Source organism: Ovis aries, chromosome 3 (assembly GCF_016772045.2).
Source record: "Ovis aries strain OAR_USU_Benz2616 breed Rambouillet chromosome 3, ARS-UI_Ramb_v3.0, whole genome shotgun sequence".
Lineage (NCBI taxonomy): Eukaryota > Metazoa > Chordata > Mammalia > Artiodactyla > Bovidae > Ovis > Ovis aries.
The window spans coordinates 172,992,357-173,007,703 of record NC_056056.1 but is presented as its reverse complement, the minus strand read 5'-3'; the positions used below and the strand labels follow the sequence as shown (position 1 = coordinate 173,007,703).

Sequence of the window (15,347 nt, the reverse complement as noted above, 5' to 3'; positions counted from 1 at the left end):
ACCCATAATCCTACTACCTAGAAAGATGCCTGTCATTTCCAGATAACTTTTTGCCAGTGTGTCTCTTTCACACACTAAATGTTTTCTATGGTTGAGATAAGAATGCAAATGTAAGTAATATGACAATTTACTCAACTGTTCTGTGTTCTTGCCAAGGCTGAGGACTTATGGTTACTTATATTTTCTTCTAGATTTTACTCTTATAGATTTTTATTCTTTTTCTTCAATATCTCTGGACTGTATTCTGATGTATGAGAAGCAGAAAGATTTAACTTAATATTTTCACCCAAAGAGTTAGCTGATTGCCCTAGTAATGCTTCTTGTCTCAACGAGTTGGATGGCTGTTTTTTTTTCATAAAATACATTCTCACATGTGCAACAGGCAAAGGCAACCTTTATTCCACTCGTGTGCTGTCCACCTGGGGCCTGAGAAATTCACAGATGACCAACACAGAGAGTATTGCAGAAATGTAGTTTCCAGGACTGTCTTCTATCTTTACCTACTCCAGAGGTTACAGATTTAATCTCATATCTTTAACCCATATCAGGGTTTGAGACTCAATTCTTCTAGTTTGACATACATACTCATTCTTACCAGCAACTGGAAGTAAAACTGAGATGTTTTTGGATTCTTGGGAAGCTCCTGGAAACAAAGACAAAAAGGTCCACTTAATGGCTGTGAATCAAACACAAGAACAATAGAGGGTCATCACAAGGCAATTTCTCCAAGATTGGGAGAATCTACCATCTTTTTAGAGCTTAACAGGTGGCTCAGTGGTAAAGACTTTGCCTGCCAATGCAGGAGATGTGGGTTTGATCCCTGGGTTGGGAAGATACCTTGGAGTAGGAAATGGCAACCTACTTCAGTATTCTTGCCTGGGAAATCCCATGAACAGAGGAGCCTGCTTATGGGCTACAGTCCATGGGGTCGCAAAGAGTCTGACATAACTCAGTGACTGAGCATGCACGAATGCACTGCCAGGGCAGGCCTCTTAAACAAGTCTCACCTGTAGGCTCGCGACTGATGTTCAGAATGACAGTGTGGATATACTGTGAGTTCTCAAAGCTTCCTGGAGTCACCATCTGATTTACCATGGAGAGGTTCAGCCAGTTATAGAAGTACCTGAGCTTTAAGAGCATTTCTGAAAGTTCAAGTATTAGAAAAATCTGTCATAGGTTTATGGCAGATTTATTTTCTCTACTAACAAGAATATTTGAATCAGCCAGAATGCTCTGATCCCTCTTTAAACCAAAAAACAGGATGTTCACTTTATAATAGGTAGACATCTACAGGTATCACATCCAAGCATCTCTCCACCAAGTACAGATGCTCAGGTATGTTCACACACACACACACACACACACACACACACACCCCAACAACAGCCTACATCATGGCCATGCGTTTGAGTTACTGTGTACTCTGTGCCTGCTACACACGTTGTTTCATTGAAATCCTATAACAATTCGCTGGGAATGCTACCATTATTTTCTTTTAAAGGCTAGAAAACAGATATATCACAAAGAGGTGATATAATCTGCCTAAAGCCACATTACCATAATAACTGGTTGAGCTGAATTCATACCCAGGCATTTTCTGACTTGAGAACTGTTAATCTGAATCACTGCATGCCAGATCAAGTGAATTCTCATGGGAAGATAAAGTTTCCATGTTTTATAGTTTTGTTTGTTTGTTTTACATTTTGGCCATGCTGTGTGGACAGGGAACATGTAGAAGTGGACATGGCACAACAGACTGGTTCCAAATAGGAAAAGGAGTACGTCAAGGCTGTATATTGTCTCCCTGCTTAATTAACTTATATGCAGAGTGCATCATGAGAAACACTGGGCTGGAAGAAGCACAAGCTGGAATCAAGATTGCTGGGAGAAATATCAATAACCTCAGATATGCAGATGACACCACCCTTATGGCAGAAAGAGAAGAACTAAAGAGCCTCTTGATGAAAGTGAAAGATGAGAGTGAAAAAGTCGGCTTAAAACTCAACATTAAGAAAACTAACATCATGGGATCTGGCCCCATCACTTCATGGTAAATAGATGGGGAAACAATGGAAACAGTGATGGACTATTTTTTGGGCTCCAAAATCACTGCGGATGGTGACTGTAGCCATGAAATTAAAAGATGCTTGCTCCTTGGAAGAAAAGTTATGACTAACCTAGACAGCATATTAAAAAGCAGAGATATTACTTTGCCAACCAAGGTCTATCTAGTCAAAGCTATGGTTTTTCCAGTAGTCATGTATGGATGTGAGAGCTGGACTATAAGGAAAGTTGAGCGCCGAAGAATTGATGCTTTTGAACTGTGTTGTTGAAGAAGACTGTTGAGAGTCCCTTGGACTGCAAGGAGGTCCAACCAGTTCAGCCTAAAGGAAATCAGTCCTGAATATTCATTGGAAGGACTGATGCTCAAACTCCAATACTTTGGCCACCTGATACAAAGAACTGACTCATTGGAAAAGACCCTGATGCTGGGAAAGATTGAAGGCAGGAGGAGACAGAGGATGAGATGGTTGGATGGCATCACTGACTCAATGGACATGAGTTTGAATAAACTCCGGGAGTTGGCGATGGACAGGGAGGCCTGGCGTGCTGCAGTCCATGGGGTTGCAAAGAGTCAGACACGACTGAGTGACTGAACTGAACTGTGTGGCATGTGGGGTCTTAGTTCCCAGACCAGGGATCAAACCCTATGATGGAAGTGCAAAGTCTTAACCACTGGACCTCCAGGTCCCTCCAGGGACCCCCCTCACATTTTAGTTTTATATGGAACAAAACTCTTGCACCCTTCTCAGTGCCTTAGATTCTTCACACAAGGAGGAAAGTGGAGTTCCCTTTACAGAAACATGCCTTGCATTACCTGATGGATGTTGCCACGGCAGGTAAACCCATCCCCAATGTAGTTTGGTTTGCAAGTACAAGTCCTTTCATCTTGTCCAGTGTGGTTGCAGATAGCAAATTCACTACAGCCGCCATTATTCTGGTAAAATTTCCAAGGAGTGGGGGATAGAAATCAGACCAGTTAGCTTGCCAGCCCTGTCAACGCTCACAAAGCAATTCTGTATTGACATTCACTTTTTGTCTTACACTCTGACTGGTTTCTTTTGAACTGTGGTGTTGGAGAAGACTCTTGAGAGTCCCTTGGACAGCAAGGAGATCAAACCAATCAATCCTAAGGGAAATCAGTCCTGAATATTCATTGGGAGGACTGATGCTGAAGCTCCAATAGTTTGGCCACCTGATGCGAAGAACTGACTCATTGGAAAAGAGACCCTGATGATGGGAATGACTGAAGGCAGGAGGAGAAAGGGACAACAGAGGATGAGATGGCTGGATGGCATCACCAACTCAACGGACATGAGTTTGAGTAAGCTCCGGAAGTTGGTGATGGACAGGGAAGCCTAGCGTGCTGCAGTCCATGGAGTCGCAACGAGTTGAACCCGACTGAGCGACTGAACTGACTGGTTTGCATAATTTGCCCTTTTCCTGAATCTGTGTTCCATCTTCCTAAAGTTGTAAGAGTCATCCTACTGACCCAGCCTTACACAGACATGCCTCATTTTACTGAACTCTGCAGGTACTGTGATTTTTACAGATTGGAGGTTTGTGATGACTTTGTGTTGTTGGATGATGGTTATCAATGTTTAGTAATGAAGTGTTTTTTTAAATTAAGGTATGTATTGAGTTTGCCAAAAAGTTCGTTTGGGCTTTTCCATGAGATGTCACAAGTGAATCCAAATGAACTTTCTGGGCAACCCACTACATTATTTATTTATTTAACTCTTAATGTCTTCTTTTTAAAATTGAAGTATGGTTGGCTTACATACATTGTATTTTTTAGACATAATGTTATTGCATACTTAACAGATTTCAATATAGTGTAAATATAAATTTTATATGTATTGGGACACCAAAAATTCTCGTGACTTGCTCTCTTGTAACAGTCACTGTATTTTGGTGGTGTGGAACCAAAGCCACAATGTCTCTGAGGTGTGCCCATATCTCAAGATGGCAAGTCCATCCCAGCAGATCTCCAGCCCTGAAGAGATCAGTCCAGAGTTGCCAAATGGGAAGTTTATCAGCACCCAGGAGTTAACTAGAAAGGCATCAATCTTGTTTGACACTTCTCAGCTGACAGCTAAACTCTAATCCATGATAGAAAAGTAATAGTCACCAGCCAGAAGGCAGTTGGTGTAGAACAGACAGACCATCACGGGGGACAGTAGGGACCTCGCCTGGAGAGAAGGGGCTTTAATTATGGAGTATCTGTGCTGTTTTCATGCTTGCAGGAGGCTCTCACGTGGGCAGAGATGTGGATGAGGAGGGAAGGTGTATGAGCTGGGCCTCTGCTGGGGATCAGAGCCTCGTGGAGAAACAAGCACAAGAGGTGGTCAAGGGTGTGGCCTGTGAGTCAGACAGACAGGGCCTCAAGTTCTGACTCTGCCATGCGCTCGTTCTGTGACTGGGGCCAGAGACCCCTTCTCCTCCCGCTCTGGGGTGGGTTGAATTATGTGCCCCCCCCTAAGCTATGTCTACATCCTAAGCCCTGGTCTCTGTGAATGGGACCTTATTTAGAAAAAAGAGTCTTTGCAGATGCAATGAAGGATCTCGGAGATGCAATGTCCTAGATTAACCAGGGGGTCTTAAGTCCACTAGTGTCCTCACTGGAAGAGGAAACCCAGACACAGAGGTGAGGCCACATGAAGACGGAGGCAGAGACTGCAGTGTCTCCAACTCTGCAACTGGGACACGAGGAAGAAATGGCCCAGAAGTAGCTCTGATGGAGGCCACCTCAACACCGCACCCTAGATGCAGGGAGGGGGCTGTACTCACGGTCAAGCAGACGTTGATGAGGGTGCAGACCTTCCCATCTCCAGTGTACTTTGGCAAACAGTTACAGACGGCCTGTCCAGGAAGAAGGCAGAATGGGGCATTTCACAGACAGGTCCTGCTGGCTCTCACTCCATCACCCATCCAGTTTCTGATGCACCGTTTCCTGCTTGCTCACAGTGTGACAGGGACTGAGGGAGGCAGAGTCGGGTTCCTGAGCCTCCAGCTTCCCCACCTGAGTCTTTTCGCCCCTCAACCCCTCCCCTTCTTTATGTGGAGTCCTCACATGCTCCCGCCTCCCCTAACCTTCTCCCTAGGGAGGCAATGCATCAGCCACAGTGCTGGGGAGTATGTGACCAAGAGAGGGCTTAAAACCATTATCTTCTGCTGTTGTACATGTATTTCAGAGGCTCAAGCCCAAGAAAAATGGTAAGATTCTGGGCATCAGAAAGCTGAAGGAAAGGAGAGCATGGCTGGAGAACTTCATGATTCTGGAGCCATCTGGTGTTTGCACATGCCCACTTCTTCCCACTGCACTGTGCTGTGTTAGTCGCTCAGTTGGGTCCAACTCTTTGTGACCCCATGGACTGTAGCCCATCAGGCTCCTCTTGTCCATAGGGATTCTCTAGGCAAGAATACTGGAGTGGGTTGCCAAGCCCTCCTTCAGGGGATCTTCCTAACCCAGAGATTGAACCCAGGTCTCCCACATTACAGGAGGATTCTTTACCGTCTGAGCTACTGGGGAAGCCCAAGAATACTGGAGTGGGTAGTCTAACCCTTCTCCAGGGGATCTTCCTGACCCAGGAACTGAAGCGGGGGCTCCTGCATTACAGGTGAATTTTTTACCAGCTGAGCTACCAGGGAATCCCCACTGTAGGAAAGGCCTTTCCCCCATGAACTCTTTGTTCCCTGCTCCTCCCACCTTCCTCTTCTTTCCAAAACAACCATCTCTAGGGGAATTGTTTCAGAATTTCCTCTAATGTATTGATTTCATCCTGTTGCTCCCTAGAGGCCTGTTCTCAGCCCCTCTCCCTCAGGCCTGGGTCTGTATCTGCAGGAATTTGCTACTAGGAAAATGTAGCCCCCCAGAGAGGCAGAGCTCACCTGGTTGGGTCCTGTCTGTGTGCACTCTGCATGCCTGTGGCAGCCACCATGGTTCTCCAAGCAGGGGTTGATCTCTTTAAAACAAAAATCCCACACCTGGCATAAGAATTGAGCCTTATTTTTAAGTAAAGGCATCTTGATGGATCCAACCAAGCAGAGCAGGTGTCAAGGCGTGAGTCAGTTTTCTTGGCAACTCTGTGGCTGAAATAACCCAACAGGGAGGGTGCTGGCTGTGGTTTCTCAAAACTGCCTCCTCTGGGACGGGACTGTGCCAGCAGAGGCGTATCTGCAGGCTTGACTCTGTCCCTCTATTGAATGAATATGAGTGTTTGCAGCCAAGGACTTGAAATAATAGAATTTTGGAGTCTAATTCAGCATGTTATGAATGAAGTCATGTAGGAATTAAAAAAAAAAACACATTTGTAACCATCACAGTGTAATTGGCTCAGAGAAGAATCATCAGTAGATGCTCAATTTAGGAGGACATTTTGATGGCAAGCAGGATGTCTGCTTGGTGTGAAAGTGTTTCCTAGCCGATTGCTTTTAAGCAGCCAAGGGAAAACAAGTAAATGGAAAACAAGTGGAGGGATCAGACAGCACCTTGACCGAGGGGTCAAAACTAAAGGCAGTTGGAAATCGCAGGTGAGAGGTGGTACCTACCTATGCACACGATGCCATCACCAGTATAGCCTGCCTTGCACACACACACCCGGCTTCCTGGGGTGGTTCTTTTGCAGATAGCCTTGGCAGAGCAACCTCCATTGCTGATCTCACAGGCATTGATTGCTATAGAAGAGAAAGACGACACAGAGCAGTAAGGAGGAGGGGGAAAATTGATGTGTTTTTACTTGAGTGACTGAGAAATAGAAGTTACTTCAAACTGGCAGGCATTGGATTAAACATAGATAATTCAAAAGAATGCAAAGCACCAGATGTCACTGGTGAATTCTATCAAACATTTAATAAATACCAAAATTTCACATGCTCTCCTAAAAACTGAAAGAGGAGGGAAGACTTCTCAATTCATTCTATGAGGCCAGTATTACCCTGATACCAAAACCAGGCAAAACTATCACAAAACAACTATAGACTAATATCCTTCATGAATATAGATTCAATATCCTCAAGAAAATACTTGCAGGTCAGATTTAGAAATGTATAAATGTGATTACTTACTGTAAGAAAGAGGTACTAATATAGGAGTACAATTGTTTAACATCCCCCAAGTCAATGAACGTAACAGAGCACAGCAACAGAATGAAAGACAAAAACACAATCATCCTGGTATAAGGAGCGGAGCCTCTTGTCAAAATTCAATATTGTTAATGATAAAAACACTCAACAGACTAGGAATAGAAGGCAACTTCCTTACCCTGATAAAGGACATTTTTTACCTATGAAAAGCCCACAGCTAAGGTCACGCTTAGTGATGGCAGACCAGACGCTTCCTCCCCTGATTGGGAACAAGGCAAGTAGGCCTGCTCTTACCACTCCTGTTCAACACTGTGTTGGATGAAGGTTCTGGTCAGGGCAATCAGGCAAGAAAGAAGCAAAAGGCATCAGATTAGAAAAGATGTAATGGCGTTTCTGTCTGCAGGTAACATGATGTGCTATGGAAAGTCCTGAAGAACCCACTAAAAAGAATTAGAGCGAATCATTGAATTCAACAATATCGTAGGCCACAGGATCAACAGTCAAAAGTCAATTGTACTCCTAGACCATAGCAATGAGCAAACTGAAAATGAAATTAAGAAAACAATTCCACTTACAATAGCATCAAAAGATGGACTCCATTAACAAACTATAAAACACTCTGAAAACTACAAACATTGTGGAAAGAAATAAAAGATGACCTAAATAATAGAAAGACCTTCCATGTTCATTGATGGAGATAATTAATATTGTTAAGGTGGCATTACTCCCTATATCTGATCTACAGATTAAAGGCAATCTATCAAAATCCCAGTTGATTTTTTGCATAAACTGACAAGATTATCCTAAAACTCGTATATAAATTCAAAGGGCCCAGAACAGTCAAAACAATCTTTTTAAAAAAAAAAGAGCAGAGTTGGAGGACTCACACTCCCTAATTTCAAAACTTACTACAAAGCTTCAGTAATGAAGACAGGGTGGAACTAGCAGAAGGATCCATGTGGAATTAAGAGTCTAGAAATAAACTCAAGCATCTGTGGTCAACTGATTTGCCACAGAGGTGCCAATATGTTATTTCCATCACAGGAAGAATGATCTTTTCAAAAATTGATACTGAGACAATTGGATATCCATATGTGAAAGAATGAATTTGGACCTCACTATATATACAAAAGAGCTTCTCTGATGGCTCAGCGGTAAAGAATCCACCTGTAAAGCAGGAGACACAGGTTCGATCCCTGGGTGGGGACGATCCCTGGAGGAGGGCATGACAACCTACTCCAGTATTCTTGTCTGGAGAATCCCATGGACTGAGGAGCCTGGTGGGCTACAGTCCATAGGGTTGCACAGAGTCGGACAGACTGAAGCAACTGAGGACACAGGCATGTATACAGAAATCAATTCAAAGTGGATCCAAGATCTGGAGTCCCAAGGTGTGCGTATGAGTCCTGGCTTGCCCTTCATTCACCATGTGACTTTAGACAAACGACTTAATTAGTATGAATTCTGGGGCACACCCATACAAGCTTATGTGCAGGTTTGGATAATGTATATGAAAGTTTTATAGAAATATTGAGCATTATATTAACTTACAGATGACAAAATGATGCAAAGAGAAGTCAAGCAGCTGTCCCCAGGTAACATAAACTGTAAGAACATGGATTTGAACCCAAGGAGACTAACATCGGGGCTGTTTTTGACAGCTGTCTCATTCTGTTATTGTACGTGGAGAGGTCATTTCATCCCAAATTGCTCTACAAGGGACATTGTTTTATGTTTACTTTAAGGGTTGTTTAGAGACCACCCAAGGCCATGTGGGGAGTGGGAAAAAGAACCAGGGCTCAAGCCTCTTTGTGTCCCATTTCAGAGTCCCCATGCCCAGGCCACACCCTTGGTCAGCCAAATCCATGATTTTTAAAGCTCTCCAGGTGATTCCAATTGTGGCCAAGACTTAGAGAAGAGAACCAGGGCAGTGGCCCCGGACGTTCCAAAACCAACACATCTCATCCATGAATAGTAGGTATCCTGCCCCTGAATGAGATTAGCTACCCTACCACATCCAGTTCCCCATCACTGTTTGGTAGCAGCTGTCCATTTATTTATATTTGGTCTCATCACATGGCATGTGGGATCTTAGTTCCCTGACCAGGGATCGAATCCACACCCCCTGCATTGGCAGCATGAAGTCTTAACCACAGGACCACCAGGGAACTCCTGCAGCTGCCCATTTAGTCTGCAGAAACACAGATCTCTCAATAGCTTGGGTTACCCTCCACCTAGCAAATTCCTTCTCTACTTACCTGTGCAGACAGTCCCATTCCCCTGGAACCCTGCTGCACATTTGCACAAGGCTGTGCCATCCGGATTGAGAAGACAGCTGCCAAGAGAAAGGGCAAGTGGTGTTTGCAGAAAAATGCACAACATCCTGCCTCCCGCCTGGATGGGACTCACAATACCCTTCCCTCTAGGACCCTAGCTCCTGCCCCATGAGGCACTCAGAGGTCCTCCCTAAGGCTTGGGAGAAGAGTTGATCCCTAGTACAACCCTGCCACGGGCAGCTAAAACTGAAGTCACTTATCAGGTAAACAACAGAGTGTGTATATGGAGGCACTGGTCCAAGGATACGGAGGGCAGCCGCCCATCTTCAGAGAGCATCCTATGTGCTCAAACCTATACTTTACATATCACTTCACATAACCTACACAATATCCAGTAGCCCTAACAGGTAGGTCTATCATTCTTCCCATTTTACAGATGAGGAGAGCAAGGCTTAGGGGCATTAAATAAGTGACTCAAGGTTATACAATCAATGGAAATAAAAGAGGCTGATTCAAGTCTAACTCCAGCTTCTGGATTCTTAATGAATTAACCCATTAAGCTCCTCTGGGTGTTATGAATATGAAGTTCACTTATGAAGACGGAAGGCTTGGCTGTGAATTGCAAGTAAGATTTGATGAAATTGAGGCCCACCAGGCTCCCTCTGCTTCTGTGAAAGGGTCCCTGTGGCTTGAATAGGGGTAACAATTGGCACTCTGCCAACATGTCAGGTAGCTCAGGGGACAGCTTGTTCAAAAGGCTGGATCTGGCAAACTGATGGTGGCATCATTTTTAGTTTTGTACTTAAATCTATCATAAATCCTCAGAAAAGGTCTCAGGAAGCTGCTTCCCTAAAGATGGGGTCTGGTGGACACACACTATTAGGAAAAATCCCCTTTGCATCATTCCCAAAGGTGGCCAGAGGGCACCTACTTGGCGCTGGTGTGGCAGGTCCCGTTGCAGTTGTCTTTCGTGATCTCTGAAACAAGAGAACCAAATGCTGTCAGCCTTTCTTTAATAAATCTCACTCAAAAGTATTCTTTTAGTACTTGGTGATAGGAAATGATTTAGTTCCTCACAAGTTAATATTCTTTTAGTACTTGGTGATAGGAAATGATTTAGTTCCTCACAAGTTAACTGGTACACATCATGGGAACTATGTGACCATGTAAATTCTCTTTTACCTTGGTTTCTAGGAAGCTCAGAGACAAATCTGAAGGTCAAATACACCAATGGAGTGTCTCCTGTGTGCCAGGTTCATGCTAGGTGGTGAGGCTGCACACTACTCCCTGGGGTTTAATTTCCTATTTTATTGGGTTGGCCACAAAGTTCATGTAAGAGCTTTTGTAAAAGTTCATGTAAAGTTTTTGTAAGAGCCTATGGAAGGCCCCAAATGAATTTTTTGGCCAACCCAATATTTATACTTTCTATGTTCCTTATTCTGTTTTTTCATCATTTTGCTACAGAGTGATATAAATAAGCAAATTTTGTTGTTGTTGTTTAGTCACTAAGATGTGTCCTACTCTTTTGTGACCCCCACGGACTGTATAGCTCCCCAGGCTCCTCAATCTATGGGATTTCTCAGGCAAGAATACTGGAGTGGGTTGCCATTTCCTTCTCTAGGGGATATTCCCAATCCAGGGATCAAACCCACAACCCCCGTCACCACTGCAAAGTGTATTCGTTACTGCTGAGCCACCAGGGAAGCCCAAATAAGCAAATACCTAATTATAATTAAGTTACTGTTGTTGTTGTTTTGCATGTGCAAAAATAGCCCAGAGCCTGGCATGCAGCAGGTACTTACTACCTCTTTGCCGAATTAATTCCTAAATTTCCTGGAACAATATTAAGTTCTTATTCTTGGATGCCCAGCTAACAGATACTTCCTGGCAGGGGAGGATCTGGCAAGAAATTGTTAGAGATGATGGAAAAGTACCCACTGGGCTGGTCACTCAGGCTAAGAGCCTCTGGGAAAGAAAGCTCGTTAGGTCTGGCCAAGTTATATAGAAGGTCCTGAAACAGAGGCCTGGCTGTGAGAGTGGTCGTGTTTTCTGTGAGAGGGAACATTTATAGATTCTGATGAGCTAAGTGGATGCAGTGCCGTTCTGTGCCTTTACGTGTGCTAGTCCCTGAGTCTGGAAATCTCTTTCTCTCTGTTCTGTTTCTGAAATCCCAGCCACCTTTTAGGGCTCCCTCTCTGGAATCTGCTCTAGACATTTGATTCAGTTAATTGATAGAGACCATGTTGGTGTGCTCTTTTGAGAAGGATGTGGAGCCCCTATCTGACCTCAGAGGGAAGAGTGCAACGATCAATTAACGATGTCTGACATGACTCGGGAGTGGGGGATTTGCATGCGAACAAAGAATAATCTAGTCTGGTGGAGAGGCGCTTTACTCTGCACTCTTATATCACAATTTTTTGAATATGAGTGAACATTTATTTACATTACTAGGCTGAAGCTCCTTGTACAGATTGTGCTCCTTGTACAGACTGTTTTGGAAAACTGGGCAAGTGCCAACTGGCAAATAGCTTTGTACTACACTCTCCTAACAGAAGAAGATACTAAGAAGAAGTGGTAAGAATACACGGAAGAACTATACAAAAAAGATCTTTATGACCCAGATAACCACGATGGTGTGATCACTCACCTAGAGCCAGACATCCTGGAATGCAAAGTCAAGTGGGCCTTACGAAGCATCACTAAGAACAAAGCTAGTGGAGGTGATGGAATTCCTCTTGAGCTATTTCAAATCCTGAAAGATGATGTTGTAAAAGAGCTGCACTCAATATGCCAGCAAATTTGGAAAACTCAGCAGTGGTCACAGGACTGGAAAAGGTCAGTGTTCATTCAAATCCTAAAGAAAGGCAATGCCAAAGAATGCTCAAACTACCGCACAATTGTACTCATCTCACATGCTAGTAAACTAATGCTCAAAATTCTCCAAGCCAGGCTTCAACAGTATGTGAACCATGAACTTCCAAATGTTCAAGCTGGTTTTAGAAAAGGCAGAGGAACCAGAGATCAAATTGCCAACATCCATTGGATTTTTGAAAAAGCAAGAGAGTTCCAGAAAAACATCTATTTCTGTTTTATTGACTACACCAAAGCCTTTGACTGTGTGGATCACAACAAACTGTGGAAAATTCTTCAAGAGATGGGAATACCAGACCACCTGACCTGTCTCCTGAGAAATCTGTGTGCAGGTCAAGAAGCAACAGTTAGAACCGGACATGGAACAACAGACTGGCTCCAAATTGGGAAAGGAGTACATCAAGGCTGTATACTGTCACCCTGCTTATTTAACTTATATGCAGAGTACATCATGAGAAATGCTGGGCTGGATGAAGCACAAGCTGGAATTAAGATTGCTGAGAGAAATATCAATAACCTCAGATATGCAGATGATACCGCCCTTATGGCAGAAAGTGAAGAAGAACTAAAGAGCTTCTTGATGAAAGTGAAAGAAGAGAGTGAAAAAGTTGGCTTAAAACTCAACATTCAGAAAACTAAGATCATGGCATCCAGTCCCATCACTTCATGGCAAACAGATGGAGAAACAATGGAAACAGTGACAGACTTTACTTTTTGGGCTCCAAAATCACTGTGGATGATAACTGCAGCCATGAAGTTAAGACTCTTGCTCGCTGGAAGGAAAGTCATGACCAACCTAGAGAGCATATTAAAAAGCAGAGACATTACTTTGCTGACAAAGGTTCCTCTAGTCAAAGCTATGGTTTTTCCAGTAGTCATATATGGATGTGAGAACTGGACTATAAAGAAAGCTGGGAGCCAAAGAATTGATGCTTTTAAACTGTGGTGTTGAAGAGGACTGTTGAGGGTCCCTTGGACTGCAAGGAGATCCAACCAGTCAATCCTAAAGGAAATCAGTCCTGAATATTCATTGGAAGGACTGATGCTGGAGCTGAAATGCCAATACTTTGGCCACCTGATGTGAGGAACTGACTCACTGGAAAAGACCCTGATGCTGGGAAAGATGGAAGGTGGGAGGAGAAGAGGACAACAGAGGATGAGATGGTTGGATGGCATCACGGACTCGATGGACATGAGTTTGAGTAAGCTCCGGGAGTTGGTGATGGACAGGGAGGTCTGGCGTGCTGCAGTCCATGGGGTTGCAAAGAGTCAGACACGACTGAGTGACTGAACTGAACACCCTCCTAAGGTGTTTTTCCTATAGGCAATGAAATTCTCCTCCTGCAAGCAACAGAGAATCACAGCAGGTCACTAAGTTCTGGGGCGTGGGTGGGAAGCAATACTGCTGTGGTCCAGATGTTTCTGTCCCCTCCCCCTGTCCACACTTTGAAATGCAATCTGCAATATGTTGGTACTTGAAGGTGGGGACCCAGGTGATTAGCTCATGAGTGTGGAATCTTCATGAATGAAACTAATGTCCTTATAAATGAGACCCTGGAGAGTTCCCTTGCCCCTTCTGCCACCACGTGAGAAGACAGCCCTCTGCAACCCAGAAGAGGGCTGTCACCAGAACCCAGCCATGATTCTGAATGCTAGCCTCCAGAACAAAATAACTTTCTGTTGTTTATAAGCCAGTCTATGGTACTTTGTTATAGCCTGAGCAGACCAAGACATCTACGCTTTAGACGGTTCTGTGTGGCAGCAGCGTGAAGAATGAAATGGAGGAAAATGTGGCAGAAGGCGAAGAGACGGATCACAAGGGCGCTGGTGAGAGGAGCAGTAGGAGGAAGGAGCTGAAACAGTTCACCTACGGTACTAGGGACAGGGCAGGGGAGGCTGAGAGGGTGGCTCCAAGACTGGGTGAGCAGGTGGGGGTGGACTGGGGTCTTTTTCCGCAGTAGAGAAAGCAGGAAGAAGATGAATCTGGTGGTTCATCGTTGGCCCCGCTTTCCTCCCCTCATGGCACAAATACACCTCTGCCTGCTTAATGACATGTATGTCTCCAGCCTTGGCCTCAGTCTTGAGACTTCCACGCACACACTCACACCTGCTCTACAGTGACTGTCTGGAAACCTTCCTCATCTTCCCCAGACTGCCGGCTGCTGGGGCAGGGACCACACACTGCTCGTTGCCGTGTTCTCCGGCAGGAGCTCCAAGTGTCTGATGAATGAATGAGTGAGCTAATACCTCCTGGGAATCTCCACCTGGGTGTTCTCCTGCCCCTCAAACCCACCCGCCTGCAAACCATGCTACCTCTTGCACCATGCCCCTAAGCTGGACTCTTCCAGAACTGGCCCAGCATCTACACAGTGGAGCCCTCCCTCCCTCTTCCTTTCTTCTGTATCTCTAGTTGCCTCGTGCTCTTGATTTTAACTCATTTGACAATTAAGTGTCTTTGTTTTCCCTGCCACAGTCAGGCCACCACCTTGGTTCAGATTTTTGTTAACTGCCTCCTGAAAACCTGTGCAGCCTCCAGGTTGTTCCCTGTCCCTTTAAATGTGGTTGGTCCGCCTGTGCTCACGAGGGTAGTCTATGATACAACAGATGACCTCCTGATTATCCTTGGCTGTCACTTCTGTCTTGCTCTATTTCAGGGATTCCCCCAGGCTGTCTTCCTGTTTATGTGACCCCATTGCTCCCTACTTTCCTATCCCAGACCCTCTAAACTCTTGCTTGGCACACCAGCATTCTACATCTGCTCTAGGGTATCTCCTTGGCTTGAGACCATTTACACTTCCAACTTTAGCTTTTCAATGAAATCTGTGTTACCCTGATTTTTAGCATCACCTGGAGTTTTGGGCAAAGACACTCCTTCTGATAACTCCATATCCCTGGAGCTCTCATTGGGCTGTCAGGCACCTGTGACTCCTCTCCAGCTCCCGCCCCAGAAGAGGGGGACTTTCTGAATACCTGCTTCTAGGGGTAATTTCTCCAGTCCAGTGTCAGAATGACCTTTCTAAAACACAGATCACATCATACTGCTGACTTGCTCAA

The 15,347-nt window shown here is 44.6% G+C and overlaps 1 protein-coding gene across 3 annotated transcripts in view; it reads right to left on the bottom strand.

The window, feature by feature from the left end:
* The window catches only part of STAB2 (stabilin 2), a 171,186-nt gene that overhangs the window by 45,555 nt on the left and 110,284 nt on the right, over positions 1 to 15,347 (bottom strand). For all 3 annotated transcript variants that reach the window (XM_060413136.1, XM_060413137.1, XM_012174923.4), the window contains exons 40-46: positions 10,354 to 10,399; positions 9,405 to 9,481; positions 6,613 to 6,738; positions 5,953 to 6,026; positions 4,852 to 4,923; positions 2,879 to 2,998; positions 596 to 643 (exon numbers count right to left, since the gene is read on the bottom strand). In XM_060413136.1, coding sequence (XP_060269119.1) covers positions 596 to 643; positions 2,879 to 2,998; positions 4,852 to 4,923; positions 5,953 to 6,026; positions 6,613 to 6,738; positions 9,405 to 9,481; positions 10,354 to 10,399 — 563 coding nt within the window. The remainder of the gene's footprint in view (positions 1 to 595; positions 644 to 2,878; positions 2,999 to 4,851; positions 4,924 to 5,952; positions 6,027 to 6,612; positions 6,739 to 9,404; positions 9,482 to 10,353; positions 10,400 to 15,347) is intronic.